Genomic DNA, 17209 nt, shown 5'->3' with positions numbered 1-17209 from the left:
ATTCATAATTGCTAGAGACAGTCATTTAAAGTAAGTGCAGAGGTTTAAGAGAGTATAGCCGAACATCTTTAAACTGTATTTCTAGATTCTGGTTGATTTCTCCGACTCATAAATCCTGTCGTTCCGATAAGGACTGGTTCTAACAGTCTCTAAACTCAGATGCCTTTTTATTCCTGAATGGGTGAAATAAGCTAACACTATGGTCCACATCGACAAAAAAAGGCTCAGAATAATAGCTTGACACGATAAAGTCTGGTGTGTGTGGGTGTTCGCCTGCCAGCGTGGTCCGTTGACTTCCCGGTTGGTTGGCCGGCCGACTGGCCGCCTTGCTGGCTGAGCATCGGTCTGCGGTGCCGTCTGACTGCCTGGCAGTGTTTTAATCTGTGTATCGGCTGTTCTGTGGGAGGTGTGAGCGGCAGCGGCTTAAACACTCGGCGCACAGCGCTGAGCAGATCTCGGCACAGTCCTCGGGACAGATGCTAAGATAATGTGCTTTGGAAACAGGACTCTGCAGCCACACCACACATACTGTTTGAAGGCAGCAGATAAGAAGCTGCTAGACACGCTTCACAAACCACAGAGGAGACTCTTCTGTCTGGTGAAATGCTTCAGAAATGTTCTATTTTTAGCTCGGGTTGGGACTCTGATTATTAAAGGTGCACTTTGTTCTTTGGTAGCTGCTTAAATTTGATCTTCCACACCCCAAAACAAATTGCACTTAATAACATTCAGGAACAAAGCTGCATATTTAAAAATAAAACACTTGTTTTTACTGAACTCAAAGCTTTTTTCCCATTATTACTCTTTTATACTTCGTTTATGGAGGATATTTTTACGTGAAGCCTTGGACATGGTTGGCAGTTGTATTCAATATAAAACATTTTGCTTCCAAGCAGCAATAACTTTCATGTCATTTTAACCTGCTCTTGAGCAATAGTTCTCTTTCTAAAGGTCTTTTTGGACTTTTGGCTGATTTTTTTTTTTTTCACTCGTTTTCAGTCCAGTTCTTATACCTGACCATTTTCAGATTGTAAGCCACTTAACTTCGACCGATGAATGAATCATTCAAGCATAAAAAAGGCACCTAACACTGAAATGAACCAGTCTTGTATCTACACATAACAGACAACTAAGAAAAGATTTTAAATTATATCTTGAGGCACTTTGTTACTAGCAGCCTGTCACGAAAGAACATCTCTTGTTCCCATTTCTTTAGTCTATGAAATCTGTGAAAAATTTCAAAGATAACACAGTTTGACAGACATAAAATAGTATTTTTGTACCAACAAGGGGATTCCCAAGGACCTATTCACAGAAAGCTTTGCACATCTCAGCTGGTGTACAGTGTCAGTCGTTAAAGAAGAAGGAGCAGTTCTTGGCTCAAGCGAGGTATGAAAATTACTGAAAATCAGTGGCAACAGCTCTGATGGAATGATGAATCTAAATTTTAAATCTTTTGCTCAAATTATTGATCTTATCTCTGCTTTTTGCAGACGATGTGGTTCTTTTAGCTTCATCCTCCACCTCACACTGGAGTGGTTTGTGTGTGAAAAGAGTGGAGTGCCTGCTCTGGGCTGGGAATTAATTGACAAGTGGAAGAGTTCCAGTATCTCAAGGTTTGAGTACAACATTTAACTGAGCCAGTTGAGGTGGTTTTGGCATCTGACTAGGATGCCTCGATGGTGCCTCATAGCCGAGGCAGTTTGTCCAATTGGAAGGAGACCCAGGACACGCTGGAGAGATTGTACCTTTCGGCTGGTTTGAGAACACCTTGATATTTCCTTGAAAGAGCCGGAGGAGGAGGTTGCCAGGTAGAGGGAGATCTGGAGATCTTACATTGCTGCCACCACAACCTAGACCTGGATAGACAGCGATGGATGGATGGACAGGTAACAATAGTTTTGACTTATTTTACTGTGTGCATCCACTGCAGGCGTCCTGTGGAACCTCTCCTCGTGCGACGCGGTGAAGATGACCATCATCCGCGATGCTCTGACCACACTGACCAACACAGTGGTCATCCCCCACTCAGGCTGGAGCAGTGTTTCTCACCGTGACGAGCACAAAGTCAAGTTCCAGTCCTCCATGCTGCTTCGCAACACCACCGGCTGCCTGAGGTAAGAAACAAATCAAACGGCCCCCTCAAACACTCAATAAGTCAGCGTGTGTTCATCACAAAAAGCAGCTTAAGTCGTAAAATGATGATAGAATCGAGGAAAAGAACCAATTTGAAATATGGTTGGTATTATGACGTTATTCATCAACACATTAAACACCTCTTTAGCAGAAACTGTCCTCAAACCACGCAAATCCATCCTCATTTCCACCCTGAAAATAATCGCCTCCTAAGCCTGCTGAGTAACCCGGCTCGCTGTTTGCTTATTCAATTGATTCTGGTTTTGAAATGCAAGGACGACTTTTGGATTTATTGGTTGTCTGTGCTGCTTTTTCTCCCCTTCCCATCTACTTTTCATCTTAACGATTCTGTAAAACCACAGCTCATAATCACGGCCGTATAATCCGTCAATAAGGGGCTCTGTAATGGAGATTTTATGCAGCCGTGAAGTCTTTAAGAAACATTTGACCATATTGGCCTACAGACGCAAATACCAGAGAAAGTGTATCTTCAAACTGAAAGCCCAGGATGAAGGTTGAGATTTATTACCTGCAAATGTTAGCATGCAGAGAAAGTTTTAAGGTCTTGAACTCATTTGAAAGATGTAATTTAGAGTAGAAGCTCCTTTTATCCCGTATGATTTAGTTCACTTCAGGATGTTCTGGTAATAATTGGGATTAGATCAAAGTGGCATATGGCAGAGTCGCACACTGGGGGCTACAGAGAAGCCGCAAGAATTAAACGCTTTAAATTTCCAAATCAAGACATAGCACATGACTATTTGCAGACAGTTGGGGTTAAAAGTAAAATAGGGGATTGACATCAACATGGCTCTAGTCTGGGTGGAGTCTCGTTCTCTTTGGGTGCTTCGGCAAGCTCCAAAGATAGTTGGTCATAGGTGTAAATGTGCTTAAGTGCACAGAAGAAAGTGCTGGTTTAATGTACCATACATGAAAATATCTACTGTAAAGGGCCGTGAGTGGTTCTTAAGACTAGAAATCACTTTATTAATAGCGGCCGCACTCATCTGAAGAAGAAAGGACTTCCTCCTTCAGATCTGAGGTTTTATGTAGCAGCAAGTGTGAGCGGCTCTATAAAAACAGAAGTTTAGTTTGCTGGTCTGAGACACCAGTCTGTGAAGGGTTATAGATGTCCATCGTTCTACAGTGAGAAAGATTATTCACAAATGGAGAACATTTGAGAGAGTTGCCAATCCTCCCAAGCGTGGACGTCCCAGAAAATTCACCCCAAGGTCAGACCGTGCAATCCTCGGAGCTTAAGTGCTACATCTCAGACTCTACAGGTTTCAGTTGGCATGTTAAATATTAAAGTTCATGACAGTACAATAATCAGCGTTCTGCTCTACCAAGTGTAACAATTGAGTTTAACATCCAGGCATCCATGAAAACGGAATTTATGACATTTAACGGAGTTAGAAGTTAGCAGGAAGTTAGCTCGCTAGCTTCTATCTAAATACAATATAGCATGTCCTGACTGCGGGGTTTTGGAAACAAATTAAAACGTACAGCTCTGCTATCACTTCCAGCATAAATGAAGACAGAAAGCTAAACAGCAGCGACGTTTGTAGGGTTACTGAAGTTGGGCTAGCTGGTATATAATGATGTGCATCGTGACCGCTAGCGACACAGCTATGTTAGCATAATATAAACAAGCTAACTTTTTTCCCACTCGATAAAAGTTAATGTGAGTGTTCTCGGTGGTCAGGAACAAATGTAATCGCATGGCAGGATGCTGTAAAAGGACCAAACTTCAGCCAGGAGAACAACTGAGATAATCTATCCACAATACGAGGTTAGTCATTCATATACTGTTGCATGGGCTGGGCTGCAGTTACATCCTAAGGTTTTAAAAACTGAGCTTAAATAAATGATTAGCGGTAATAAAAGCCGAGGGAGGTCAACAGGGATCACTGACTGTTTTAGGAGCTTTTTGAGATTAAATAGAAGAAAATACATAACATTAAACATGTTAACAACACAAAAGCCATATTAAACGCAGACTACTTTAGGCCCGGAAGTAGGATTCGTCGCGTCATCACTTAACGACCGGATTGCTGCTGAAGATTTCTTGAACATTAAAGTAGTCCAGCGATAGCGATCAATACTTCCAACCGTTCTTTTCTTTTGAGTGTGATGAATCCTGCGATTGACATGTTGGATCATGCCCATGCCGTCATGGAAAGAAAAAACATCCTGGTCGTTCGGTGTGTTCAGGTAATCAGCTGACCTCATCTTCTGAGGTCGATCCAACTCCAAATTATAGCACCGCCCCCACAGGCTTGTGCTGTAGGCGGATGCATCACTTTATCCGCCTCTCCTTTTACCCCAGTGCACCCATCATTCTGGAACAGAGTAAATCTGCACTCGTCAGACCACATGACCTTTTTCCAGAGTCCAGCCTCTACTCCCAAGCAGGCTGACATTTTCTTTTTTCCGATTAGCCTCGCCGATATTTAGTTTTTAAGGCTACAGGGCTGTTCAGTCCCAAACTCTCAAGTTCTCTTTTTAATTTAATTTAAGCGCCTTGAGGTGACTTTTGTTGTGATTTGGTGCTATATAAATAAAATTGAATTGAATTGTGCGCGTGGAAATGTTCACTGAGACCTCATTTTGTCCTCAGACATGAAGGGTCACCTCACTCCTTCCGGGCTTTAGAAACAGTCGTTTCAGCTGCTTTCTCAATAATTTGAGCTTTACGACTTGCACTAGCACTTTTTCCACGACCAGATGTGGCTGTTGAAGAAATAAGAAGCTACTCAGTGCATCACATTGTAATCCAACTTTTTTCACCAAATTCTGAAGCACTGTAATTTTATGTAAAGCAACAGTGCAAGTAAAACATGAATCTCCTGATGCATTAAGACTCTTTTCAGTATGTGATCTGTTTCATGAGTGGCTAAATCTTTTATCTACCTCTCGTGTGTCTCCGTTGTTAGTAGGGGAGAAACCGTACCTGTAAGGTAACACCAAGAGTCGGGTCTTAAGGATGCAATACTTCCCTTAGTTGTAGATTTATTTACCAAACACAAAACTTCAAAACTGCTGAGTGGAGACTTCCAGTCCAGGTGTGCTCCCTGAAGCAGAAAACTGCACGACGTGTCTCAAACAGCTTTGAAGTGCTGTGGGGAAGCGGCGCGTGCACGCGAGCCTCGGGCACTTTGCTTCACTTAGACTGGCGTGAGGCTGTAGGTTGATGGTATGGAAATGCATTGTGGGATTTCTTTGCTGCTGTTGTGCAGTCTTCTCATGGCAGCTTTCCATTAGCAGCAGCTGGAGGTTCCTATTGGAGGATCAGCTCCCTTCTTTACTGTATCCAGGCAGGTTTGAAGCCACCCAGTGGGGGAATCCACACACTGCACCTGAGTCTGAATTAATGTGTTTCCTGTGTGTGTGTGTGTGTGTGTGTGTGTGTGTGTGTGTGTGTGTGTGTGTGTGTGTGTGTGTGTGTGTGTGTCAGGAACCTGAGCTCAGCAGGGGAAGAGGCGAGGAGTCAGCTGCGGTGCTGTGAAGGTCTGGTCGACTCGCTGCTCCACGTCCTCAGAGCCTGCGTCAACACCTCCGATTACGACAGCAAGGTGCAGCAAAGCACAAACACACAAAGATGCACATGAGTGTGTGAGTCATGTTTTGTCACAGTTTATCCCCGAGAGAGTCATCCCAACTTAACCTGACCCAGACACAGCTGGAACCGCACTCTGGGGACCTGAATCTGATCCCTCAATACTCACATACTGCAGTATGTGCAAACTACAGCTACTGAGACTGCTGTTATAAGGATGCCCTGTCAGTTACTTAGTTACCATTATATGTGATTGTACGTGGCCAGGCCACATAAACGTACTATACATGTGTTTAGATGTTATGCATTCATAAATTCAACTACAATTTTGACCACCAGGGTGCAACGTTTTACCAGTGGGTGTGATGAAATGTTTTCAGGGGTGTGCTGATGTTTAGCATTTGCTGTTTGTTTTTAGGCACCACCTGATTTTAAATTACTAATACAATAATGGATTGAAATGTAGGCAAATCTTTTTAAATGCTTACTTGACTCACTTGCACCATCCTGTGGTACAAATTGGTATTGCATGGAAGTGAACCCTGGCCTGTGTTCATCTTCAGTTGATAACCCTTCAACACTTCACAGATAGATCCATAAGTACTTTTACTACTAAGTACTATTGCTGTGGTAATAGTTCCTATAATTGAAAACCTAGGAACAGAAAAATGTGTTTCAAGAATCAAACATAGGTGTTTGTGGCTATCACCACCAAGTAAAAAAAAAAAAAAAAAAAATTATATATATATAGCTGTATAGGCTTAATGATCATCTGTAGTTCACAAAAGATTCATTGATATGAAAATAAAAGACGCTGACCTTTTAATAATGATATTAAAAGTTAATATAAAGCTTGAACCTCTAAAACACGATAACAAGCAAACTGGGGAAACATCCAAGGGCATCACATGTTCAGTACAGAAAATACAACTACAGCACAGAAGTGTTGCAGACGTGTGGCATAATATCATCATCATGCAAACAAGAAGAGGATGTAGTGTCCCAGCTACCTTAGCTAACAAATAGAAATAAATAGCTTAAGCAATAAAACATCGATGTCAGTGGTCTGAAAATTCTAAACTACTTGCACAGACAAAACATCATATAACAGAAATAAACCTTTTGCACCATCCACAGGCTGAAACAAGAGCTCTGCAGAGCAGATGTCTAATGTTTGATTTTATGTGAAAACTTTCCTCTAGCACCACCATCAGGTTTCATTAGCAGGAAACACAGAAGAAGAGGCAGAAACAAAAGAAATGCTCAGTTCTCATTTTTACTTTCAGATAGTGGAGAACAGCGTCTGCACCCTGAGGAACCTTTCGTACCGCCTGGAGATGGAGATGCCCTCCTCTCGCCTCCTCGGCAACCAGGAGCTGGACACCCTGCTGGGGTTCTCCTCCCCAGCCAAGGAGCTGGACTACCTCTGCTGGGGCAAGAGGAGGCGTGGCAGGAAGAGAGGCGGCTGGCCCGACTCCAAGGTACGACTGAGGCCTTTTACAGGCATTCTTTTAAAGCATGAAAAGATGTTTATGTGCTTTAAAAGTACTAAAAATATACAAGATGTGTATAAGAGCAGTTACCTGTTGAGCAATCTGAGAACTCAAAAGCTAGTCTGGTGATCTCAGGGAACCCTCCAGTTTATACCTGGCGCAGTCAAAAATGTACCCTGATCTGTTTACTGGGGTCAGAGTGCAGATAGATCTTTAAAAAGCTATTGGATGGTTTTTTATTTTTTTCAGAATATTTAAACCTTTTGCCCTCCAAACGGACTCTGAATGCAGTGGGACTGATCCACAACAGAAACCACAAAAATCTCACCTTTTGCCTTCATATAATTTATCCCGACAGGAAAACTGGGCAACCGCACAGCTGTAAGGTTTGCTGTCCTCTGTATTCGTCAGCAAGTGAAAGCAAATATGAGCCATGACGGGTCCTTGTAGCTCTAAATTTAAACTGAAAACTGAAATCTTCAAAAGTTCTTAGCTGCCAGGCAGGCGATAAAGAGGAAGACCACAGAGAAGCTTCATGGATTGCTTCATAGTTGGTGTGACAGAGGAAGATGATAGAGACAGGATGAGACGGAGGCAGACGATCTGCTGTGGAGACTCATCATGGGAACAGCTTCTTTATTGATTGGTTGATTAGGTTATACAAATCATAACGAGAAATCAAAACCTCTGAAATGAACCCAGAAAGGAAGGACGGAAGCAAATAAGGGAAAATGAAGGTAATTTTTCCACAGATATATTCTGTTTACAGCCATCTGAACTGAATCATTGTATAATTTGGATAAAGAGAAATGAATTGGCTGCTCCGTGGGTTAGTTATTGATTCTAAGCTGGTTTTAGTTGCTTGTTTTTATGTAAAGAGTTTATGTAAATAAAATTTTCCCTCTCCTGGATCAAGCAACCCTTAGAGGAATCGCCCTTTAAGCAGTTTAAGCACTCCCAATTATACAAACTCGACTTCACTTTCTGTGCCTTGGTGCGTTTGTCGCAGTGGGACGGTGTCGGGACAGTCCCGGGTTTCTCCCAGTCTCTGAGAGGAGCAGAGCTGCTGTGGCACCCAATGGTGGTGAAGCCGTACCTCAACCTGCTGGCTGAAAGCTCCAACCCCGCCACCCTGGAGGGCGCTGCCGGGTCCCTGCAGAACCTCTCTGCAGGAAACTGGAAGGTAAGACCTCGTCTAAGGCTAACACAAGGTGCAGATTTTCCTAATTATAGACAACACTGTGGAAAAGTCTTGAGCCACCAAGCAGCCAGACTTGTTTGTCCATTATAAAGCGCTCTTGAGCAATAGTTCTCCAGACTTTCTGAACTGTTTCTTTGGAACATCAGAACAAGCCATCAGCTTTCATCTCAGTCCTATTTTGCCAACTTCAAACCTCCAGTGAATACAAACAGAGACATCGCAGGTCAAGTCTTGTGTTTGTCACAGTAGGAATCTGATGGGTAAAAACAATATTTGACTCCTTTCGGGGCATTTAAAACTCTGTTTCTATTTTTGCAGTTTTCGGCCTACATCCGAGCAGCGGTGCGTAAGGAGAAGGGCCTTCCCATCCTGGTGGAGCTGCTGAGGATGGACAACGACCGGGTAGTCTGCTCCGTCGCCACCGCTCTGCGTAACATGGCATTGGACAGCCGCAACAAGGAACTGATAGGTACACACACACACCCCTCAACTGTTTATTCAAAGCCAGCACATACTCAGTCTTTGACATTACGTTGCCCCCTAGTGGTGACACAATCCTACATTTGTGCCCTCTCCTATCTGCAAACAAATTACAGTTAAAGTAGAGTTAATGCCTAAATGCTGCTCCTGGGAAGGGTGAACACCTAAAGCTTACCTGTGAACAGTCATTCTTGGGTTGTGGCATCTTGCCACGCCCAAGTATAGAGCTGCAGTAAAAGGAACGAAAGACGGCCACTAAAACTGATTCAGCAAAACTAAACATCTCTTAATACTCTGCCTGCAAATAAACAGCACTGTTACACATTTACACATGTTCAGTGTTAATGAAATCCTGAAGTGGGTGCACAAATTTCAGACGTATACATGCATACAGGTTCAAACATATACTTAAGTATATATACAGTGGGGCAAAAAAGTATTTAGTCAGCCACCGATTGTGCAAGTTCCCCCACCTAAAATGATGACAGAGGTCAGTAATTTGCACCAGAGGTACACTTCAACTGTGAGAGACAGAATGTGAAAAAAAAATCCATGAATCCACATGGTAGGATTTGTAAAGAATTTATTCGTAAATCAGGGTGGAAAATAAGTATTTGGTCAATAACAAAAATACAACTCAATACTTTGTAACATAACCTTTGTTGGCAATAACAGAGGTCAAACGTTTACTATAGGTCTTTACCAGGTTTGCACACACAGTAGCTGGTATTTTGGCCCATTCCTCCATGCAGATCTTCTCGAGAGCAGTGATGTTTTGGGGCTGTCGCCGAGCAACACGGACTTTCAACTCCCGCCACAGATTTTCTATGGGGTTGAGGTCTGGACACTGGCTAGGCCACTCCAGGACTTTCAAATGCTTCTTACGGAGCCACTCCTTTGTTGCCCGGGCGGTGTGTTTTGGATCATTGTCATGTTGGAAGACCTAGCCTCGTTTCATCTTCAAAGTTCTCACTGATGGAAGGAGGTTTTGGCTCAAAATCTCACGATACATGGCCCCATTCATTCTGTCCTTAACACGGATCAGTCGTCCTGTCCCCTTGGCAGAAAAACAGCCCCATAGCATGATGTTTCCACCCCCATGCTTCACAGTAGGTATGGTGTTCTTGGGATGCAACTCAGTATTCTTCTTCCTCCAAACACGACGAGTTGACTTTATACCAAAAAGTTCTACTTTGGTTTCATCTGACCACATGACATTCTCCCAATCCTCTGCTGTATCATCCATGTGCTCTCTGGCAAACTTCAGACGGGCCTGGACGTGCACTGGCTTCAGCAGCGGAACACGTCTGGCACTGCGGGATTTGATTCCCTGCCGTTGTAGTGTGTTACTGATGGTGACCTTTGTTACTTTGGTCCCAGCTCTCTGCAGGTCATTCACCAGGTCCCCCCGTGTGGTTCTGGGATCTTTGCTCACCGTTCTCATGATCATTTTGACCCCACGGGATGAGATCTTGCGTGGAGCCCCAGATCGAGGGAGATTATCAGTGGTCTTGTATGTCTTCCATTTTCTGATGATTGCTCCCACAGTTGATTTTTTCACACCAAGCTGCTTGCCTATTGTAGATTCACTCTTCCCAGTCTGGTGCAGGTCTACAATACTTTTCCTGGTGTCCTTCGAAAGCTCTTTGGTCTTGGCCATGGCGGAGTTTGGAGTCTGACTGTTTGAGGCTGTGGACAGGTGTCTTTTATACAGATGATGAGTTCAAACAGGTGCCATTCATACAGGTAACGAGTGGGGGACAGAAAAGCTTCTTACAGAAGACGTTACAGGTCTGTGAGAGCCAGAGATTTTCCTTGTTTGAGGTGACCAAATACTTATTTTCCACCCTGATTTACGAATAAATTCTTTACAAATCCTACCATGTGAATTCATGGATTTTTTTTTCACATTCTGTCTCTCACAGTTGAAGTGTACCTCTGGTGCAAATTACTGACCTCTGTCATCATTTTAAGTGGGGGAACTTGCACAATCGGTGGCTGACTAAATACTTTTTTGCCCCACTGTAAGAGACTTTGGGAAGGCCATTCCTGAAGCTTAATGCTAGCCTGCTGTATCCACTCGAACCCCAGTTGTGATGTGTGTTTGGGATCGTTGTCCTGCTGTAACATCCAACTATGTCCACATTTCAATTTGTTGGAAGCTGCTGATTAGAGGTGAGGTTCAAGATTTTGGAGGTAGTCCTCCTCCTTCATTATTCCATCAATTTTGTGCAAAGTGCCACAGCAAAACAGCCCCAGAGCATGATGGTACCACCACCATGCTTAGCAGCTGGTATAGTGTTCTCAGGTTTTGAGAGCCGTACCTTTACTCCTCTAAACATCTTTTCATTTTGACCAAAAAGCTCAATCTTTGTCTTCTCTGACTATAAAGCTTTTCTCCAGAAGGTATTTGGCTCGTCTATATTGGAGCAGGGGCTTCTTTCTGTCCATGGTAATGTAAAACTCACTCCGCTGTGGACGGTGACGCTAGTGTTCCAGATGTTTTCAGTTCATGACAGGTTTGAGCCCTGGAGTCATCTTGTCTTCTTCTGGCAAATTGGTGACACGTCTGAATTACATGTACTTATTATTGTTTGATCTTATGATCTTGGAATCTGCAGTTGTTTTGAAATGGCTCGAAGAGACCTTCCCAACTTTTGTAAATCTACAATTCTCCGACATTAATTCAATCTTGTGCCACCAATTCTTGTTTGTTAAACTTGTTTGTTAATCCACTAAGAGCAGATCCAGACCTTCTGTTCTGTCTGTCTCTCCACCTGCAGGAAAGTACGCCATGCGGGATCTGGTGAACCGGCTGCCTGGCGGCAGTCCCACTGTGCTGTCAGACGACACGGTGGCATCAGTCTGTTGCACGCTGCATGAAGTCATCAGCCGCAACATGGAGAACGCCAAAGCTTTAGCCGACAGCGGAGGCATCGAGAAACTGGTGGATATCAGCAAAGGTCGAGGGAAAGGGTAAGACGTGACCACCTCCATGTTTTTATTATTGAACTCATTTCGCTACGTTTATAATGAACATCTACCACTGTGACAGGTGATGGGTGACAGAAAATCAGGCACTCCTTAACTGGTTTAACTCATTTTATTTTACATACTGTGTGTGTCACAGATATTCGATGAAGGTTGTGAAGGCAGCTGCTCAGGTGCTGAACACCCTGTGGCAGTACAGAGAGCTGAGGACCCTCTACAAACAGGTGGGTACGAGCAGACACATGTGGAAGAACTCACACTGATGGAATTAAAACTCCATTTACACCTCAAGAAATTTAAAGGCTCTTTCAGGGAGATGCTGATTATCTTTCTTATCGTCTGTTTGTAATTCAGGGCACGGTAATCATTCAAGGCCTTCATTATCCAAAGTCTCTTTCAGAAGTGCACTCCCTTCTGTTAATCTGACTTCATTGGAATGAGAGTCCCTTGGTCACATCTATCAAAATGTGGGTGCTAAGATAAGAAAAGGCTATCAGCATATCACATCCCTCAGTAAATGGTAGATGGACTGGTTCTTATATAGCGCTTTTCTACTCTTCTGAGCACTCAAAGCGCTTTACACAACTTGTGCATTCACCCATTCACACCCATTTGCACAAGCACATTTTTCTAAGTGCTTTCTAAGTAACATTCACATACACGATGGATGCATCGGAGAGCAATTTGGGGTTAGTATCTTGCCCAAGGATATTTGGCATGCAGACTAGGGGAAGCCAGGAATCGAACCACCAACCTTCCGATCAGTAGATGATGACCTGCTCTACCGCCTGAGCTACAGCCACCCAGTTGTGATGTGTGTTTGGGATCGTTGTCCTGCTGTAACATCCAACTGTGTCCACATTTCAATTTGTTGGAAGCTGCTGATTAGAGGTGAGGTTCAAGATTTTGGAGGTAGTCCTCCTCCTTCATTATTCCATCAATTTTGTGCAAAGTGCCACAGCAAAACCCCAGAGCTGTTTTGCTGTGATAAAAGTGACCTATGTACTGTGGAGTCTTTAAAAATTTGAAGCGACGGGACAAGCGGAGAACAAAACAAGAGGTATCGGGCCTAAAAATATATATATATCTAGAGCAGATGAAGAGTGTCTGGAAAAAAATGTCCTTAAGAAAGGAAAAAAATCAAGCACTGATCATCACAATGATCCCAAACACACTGCCAATGCAATAAATACCTGGACAGAAAAACACACAGTGGAACACTATCAGTCATGGATCGGCCTCCCCGGAGCCCGGACCTCAACATTATTGAAGCAGTGTGGGATCATGTGGACAGAGAACAGAACAAAAGGCAGAAACATCCAAAGAAGAGCTTTAAATGTCCTTCAAGAAACCTGGAGAACTATTCCTGGAGACGACTTAAAGAAATAACAAGAAAGAGAGTTCAGACTGTGCTGAAGAATAAAGGTGGTCACACCAAATACTGACTTCCAGCTCGTTAGCATGGTACAAACTGTTTTTCCCTTATATGCTTGTATTTACATGTTTTTGCACATGCTTCAATAAATCGCTCTTCCTGTTTCAACTATAAAGAAAGGAGAAACATTCACAGCTGAAGGGACATGTTTCGTGCCATGAGGATGACTCATGATGTAGGATCTGCATAAATGACACATGCTGTAAAAGTCTCATCTTATATGATTCTTAGGAAAGCCAGATTTGAAACGGCAGCCACTGATATTACCAATTAAACACAGCAGCTGTTATGAAAGCCAAATTGACAAAGAATAAAGGAATTCACCACTGACTGTTACAGCCACAGGCAAAATTCGTAACAAACCTGTAACTCTTATGCGGTAAAAGTGTTGTGGCACAGGATTCAAACTGATGAAACCTTCCGGTCCAGTTGCGCCACCAATTGTGGTCATGACTTTTATGGTCAGAATTTCTAGGAACAGCCAAAGAGTGGAGGGTCTCAAGATGTCATCTCAGCTTTTTGCAGATTATGTGGTTCTTTTGGCTCCGTCGGGGGATGGCCCCTGTTTGCTTTGGGGTGGTTTACAGTTGAGTGTGAAGCAACAGGGGTGGGAATCAAGTCTGAGGCCATGGTTCTCTGATAGAAAATTTAATTCAGTTCAAATTATTATATAGCAACAGTTGCCTCAAGGTGATTTATATTGTAAGGTAAAGGACCCTACAATACTGTTCCCCACAGGAGATCAGGAGGAGGTGGTCAGGGAGGTCTGTGGCAGAAGGTGAATGGATGAAATCTACGTAAATGCAGTAGTTTAAGTACATGTAGGTCCTCAACCATTCCCCCAGCAGGTGCTGCAGCAATTTGAGCATCTAAATTCCAACAGCCTTGGAAACGTTTGATGTTTTTTGTTTTTTCCAGTATCCATAGCCTAATTCCATAAGTCTTTTGTCTATTCTATAGAGCCAATTTTGTTTTTTGGGGGGAGGTTTTAAATGTATGTATTCATATTAAAGAAACCCTGCAGGAGCTCCTACATGTGTGCACAAGCATGCCTCTTTATTTTCTTTTTGTCGTACATGTGAACAGGATGGCTGGAACTACACCCACTTTGTCACCCCCGTCTCCACTCTGGAGCGGGACCGATACCGCTCTCAGCCAACCCTACCCACCAGCCCAATGCAGATGTCCCCCGTCATTCAATCAGGTGTGAGAGACATCAAACCGATGATCATATTTCAGTAATAGATTGTTGGGGGGGAAACAGGATTTGGTTTAAATCATATCACTGTTTTATTTTTCTGGTTGGCTTTGTTTTCAGGCGGTAGTGCAACATCCTCGCCAGCGATGCTCGGGATAAGAAGACACAGTTCAAACTATCAGAGGGCCCAGTCATCTATGCAACTCGACACATATTATGGAGACAACAGTTTACACAAACGGCAGTACACAGGTTTGTGGCATTCCTCAGGGATCTGCACACTGGTGTTTCTCTCAAACAACCACCATTTCAGTTTGGAGTTATATTTATTTTACTCTCTACTTATGGATTTTTCACCTCAGGGTCAGAGAAGAAAACCCCATATTTCATTGGGACCTATTCCTCCCAGTCAGGAGAGGATCTGAGAAGATCCCAGGTAAGAAGCCTTTTGTTGTTTCATCATACAGTAATGTCGTGCTCAATCATCCAGGTAAGGATGTTTTCTCAGTTTGGTTGATTTTATTTAGACTGACTGATTACATTGTTTTCCAAGCACCCAGAGCCATTCTACGACGAACCCGACAGGAAGAACTTCAACAGCTACAGAATGTACCTGTCGTCCCCACAAGGCTACGGCGAGGAGCACTTTGAGGACGAACCGGCCCACCTGACCCCGTCTTCTCCCGACGGCTACGCCACCCAGTCGCTCCGATTCAAAGCCAACACCAACTATGTGGACTTCTACTCCACCACACGGAGGCCTTCAAACAGGGCGAACAAGTTCACCGGCTCCCCCGACTCGTGGGTGTAGAAAGAAAACAGACGCCGTGGACATCAAGTCTTCACCACGTTGGCTGTCCGTTCCTGTGGGTGTATGTGTGCGGGGAGTGCGTTGTGTGGCTGCGTGAAAGGTTGCGGATGCATGTGGATATGTATGTGTGTGTCTATACTGAAGCTGTGCTGAATGACCAGGGCTTGGTTTGCCACGTGCAGCTTTTGACTAAGTCAGACCGCACGATAATAATACCCGGAAAAAAATTATCCCTTTATTTTTGACTCCGAAGCTAAAAACAAACCAAACAAACACAAGTCAGTTTTATCAGAGGTTTATTGCATAACATAAAGAAGCAGTGCTGTATGAAATTGTTCGCTAGTTTAATGAGCTTCAGGCTGCAAAACTAGAATATTCTGAAATATTTCCACCATGTTGTTTGGCCGTTGCGTACAACTTATAATTCCCACACACTTGTAAAGGTGTTGGCTAGAGGCACGAACAGTCTAAAAGATGGACGTAGCCACCGTTACCTTACCCACCCCCCTCAGTGAAGTCCCTTCGAGCTGAGTGTCTTCTGGCTAAATGTGTCAAACGAGGAGTGGATCTACCGCACCCACTCCCATACCTTGCTTTATCAGCCTTTCATCCTTTTTGACATTAACAGGGACCACAATTTGCAAAATAAACACTATGCTGTATTCAGTAACACTTGAAAGTAGCGACTGAGACCATGAACTCGTTGGGAAAATGTTTACTGAGGTTGCATAGACTTCTACAATCTACAGTAAGAGCCAGAAATCCTTAGAGAAGAGTTTGCATGCTTGAAATCCCAGAAAGATTAAATCAGATTAAACTGGGAACTCCCCAGTTATCCAGGACTATCTCATAGAACCCCTATCAAACTGGAAGTCCACAGAGTGGCAGTTCTTGTGTATATTTAAGACAATTCTCTGATATAGCTATGACCTTACTGAGACTCGGTGTGTTAACCACAATGTTAAATTCTGGAAATCATCGCCAAGTGTGAACAACCATCAAGGATCAAAAGTAAGTCTTGTTGCTTTGAGTATACTAAATTGGATTCTTTCTAAGGAAGATTTTGCGTTTTAATTGATAGGTTTTTTTGTAAACAATGATCAGTATGTGAAACAAATTGTCTTGGGCTTTGCCATTTCTGCCAGAAGCTAAGTCTACAGACTAGCTAATGGGTTCCCAAGGCTTAGTCAAAAGGTGCTTTTTAAACAAAAGAAAGAAAAAAACCTAGCCCTGACATTGTTGTTTACTCGAGTGTTTGTTCACGTCAACTGATTTCATTTTTCTCTGCAGTAAAAGTGTGCAGTGTGTTGGCTTTATAACATAAATATCGTCCGCCAGCATCATCTTGAATGCAAGAGAAAAAGAAACTTGCTGAAGCTGAGGATCACACCTGGGACAAATTCTATTTACCAGTTAAATAAAATCACTACTCCAAACAACATAAAAGCTGCTCCAAATATTATTTGACCTGGGTTTGGAGATGAACATCCTCACGCTCATGAACCTTTAAAGACTCAGAGAACTGGGGTTAAACCTGTAACCCTCTGCTTTTCTGTAATGTTGGCCAAAAGTGCAGTATATCATAAAGTATGTGAAATATGTGGAAAAACAAAAGTGAACATCTATTTGTACAGATAAAAATGGTTTAACTGTCCTGTTACATTGTTGTATTCAATATGTAGAACTTTCTTATGTGATTGTGAGGAAGATTTTTGTATTATTTATCGATTATTTTTATTAATTTAATTGTGACCTGACCAAAATACCCAATCTGTCTGTTCTGTCTAAAACTGATAATGATGATGTGTTACAGAGGGAAATAATATGTATAGGGATTAAAGATTATATCACGATGAGACACCTGGAAGTTGCGGTTTTCTTCTAATTTTGAAATGCACACAAAAA

General features: G+C 43.0%; 1 protein-coding gene across 4 annotated transcripts in view; it reads left to right on the top strand.

The window, feature by feature from the left end:
• The window catches only part of LOC146681070 (plakophilin-4-like), a 79011-nt gene extending 61849 nt beyond the window's left edge, over positions 1–17162 (top strand). For all 4 annotated transcript variants that reach the window (XM_085448380.1, XM_085448378.1, XM_085448376.1 and 1 more), the window contains exons 12-22: positions 1934–2117; positions 5594–5711; positions 6982–7176; positions 8198–8371; positions 8708–8858; positions 11653–11845; positions 12000–12084; positions 14382–14499; positions 14614–14745; positions 14856–14929; positions 15047–17162. In XM_085448380.1, coding sequence (XP_085304506.1) covers positions 1934–2117; positions 5594–5711; positions 6982–7176; positions 8198–8371; positions 8708–8858; positions 11653–11845; positions 12000–12084; positions 14382–14499; positions 14614–14745; positions 14856–14929; positions 15047–15304 — 1682 coding nt within the window. In that variant the 3' untranslated portion in view covers positions 15305–17162. The remainder of the gene's footprint in view (positions 1–1933; positions 2118–5593; positions 5712–6981; positions 7177–8197; positions 8372–8707; positions 8859–11652; positions 11846–11999; positions 12085–14381; positions 14500–14613; positions 14746–14855; positions 14930–15046) is intronic.
• Positions 17163–17209: the final 47 nt, after the last annotated feature.

Source organism: Copadichromis virginalis, linkage group LG23, assembly GCF_057382275.1.
Source record: "Copadichromis virginalis isolate Kocher_CV1m ecotype Utaka linkage group LG23, C_Virginalis_male_GT1.1, whole genome shotgun sequence".
NCBI classification, from domain to species: domain Eukaryota; kingdom Metazoa; phylum Chordata; class Actinopteri; order Cichliformes; family Cichlidae; genus Copadichromis; species Copadichromis virginalis.
Note: the sequence above shows the minus strand (reverse complement) of the source record. Positions and strands in the feature narration are given on the sequence as shown.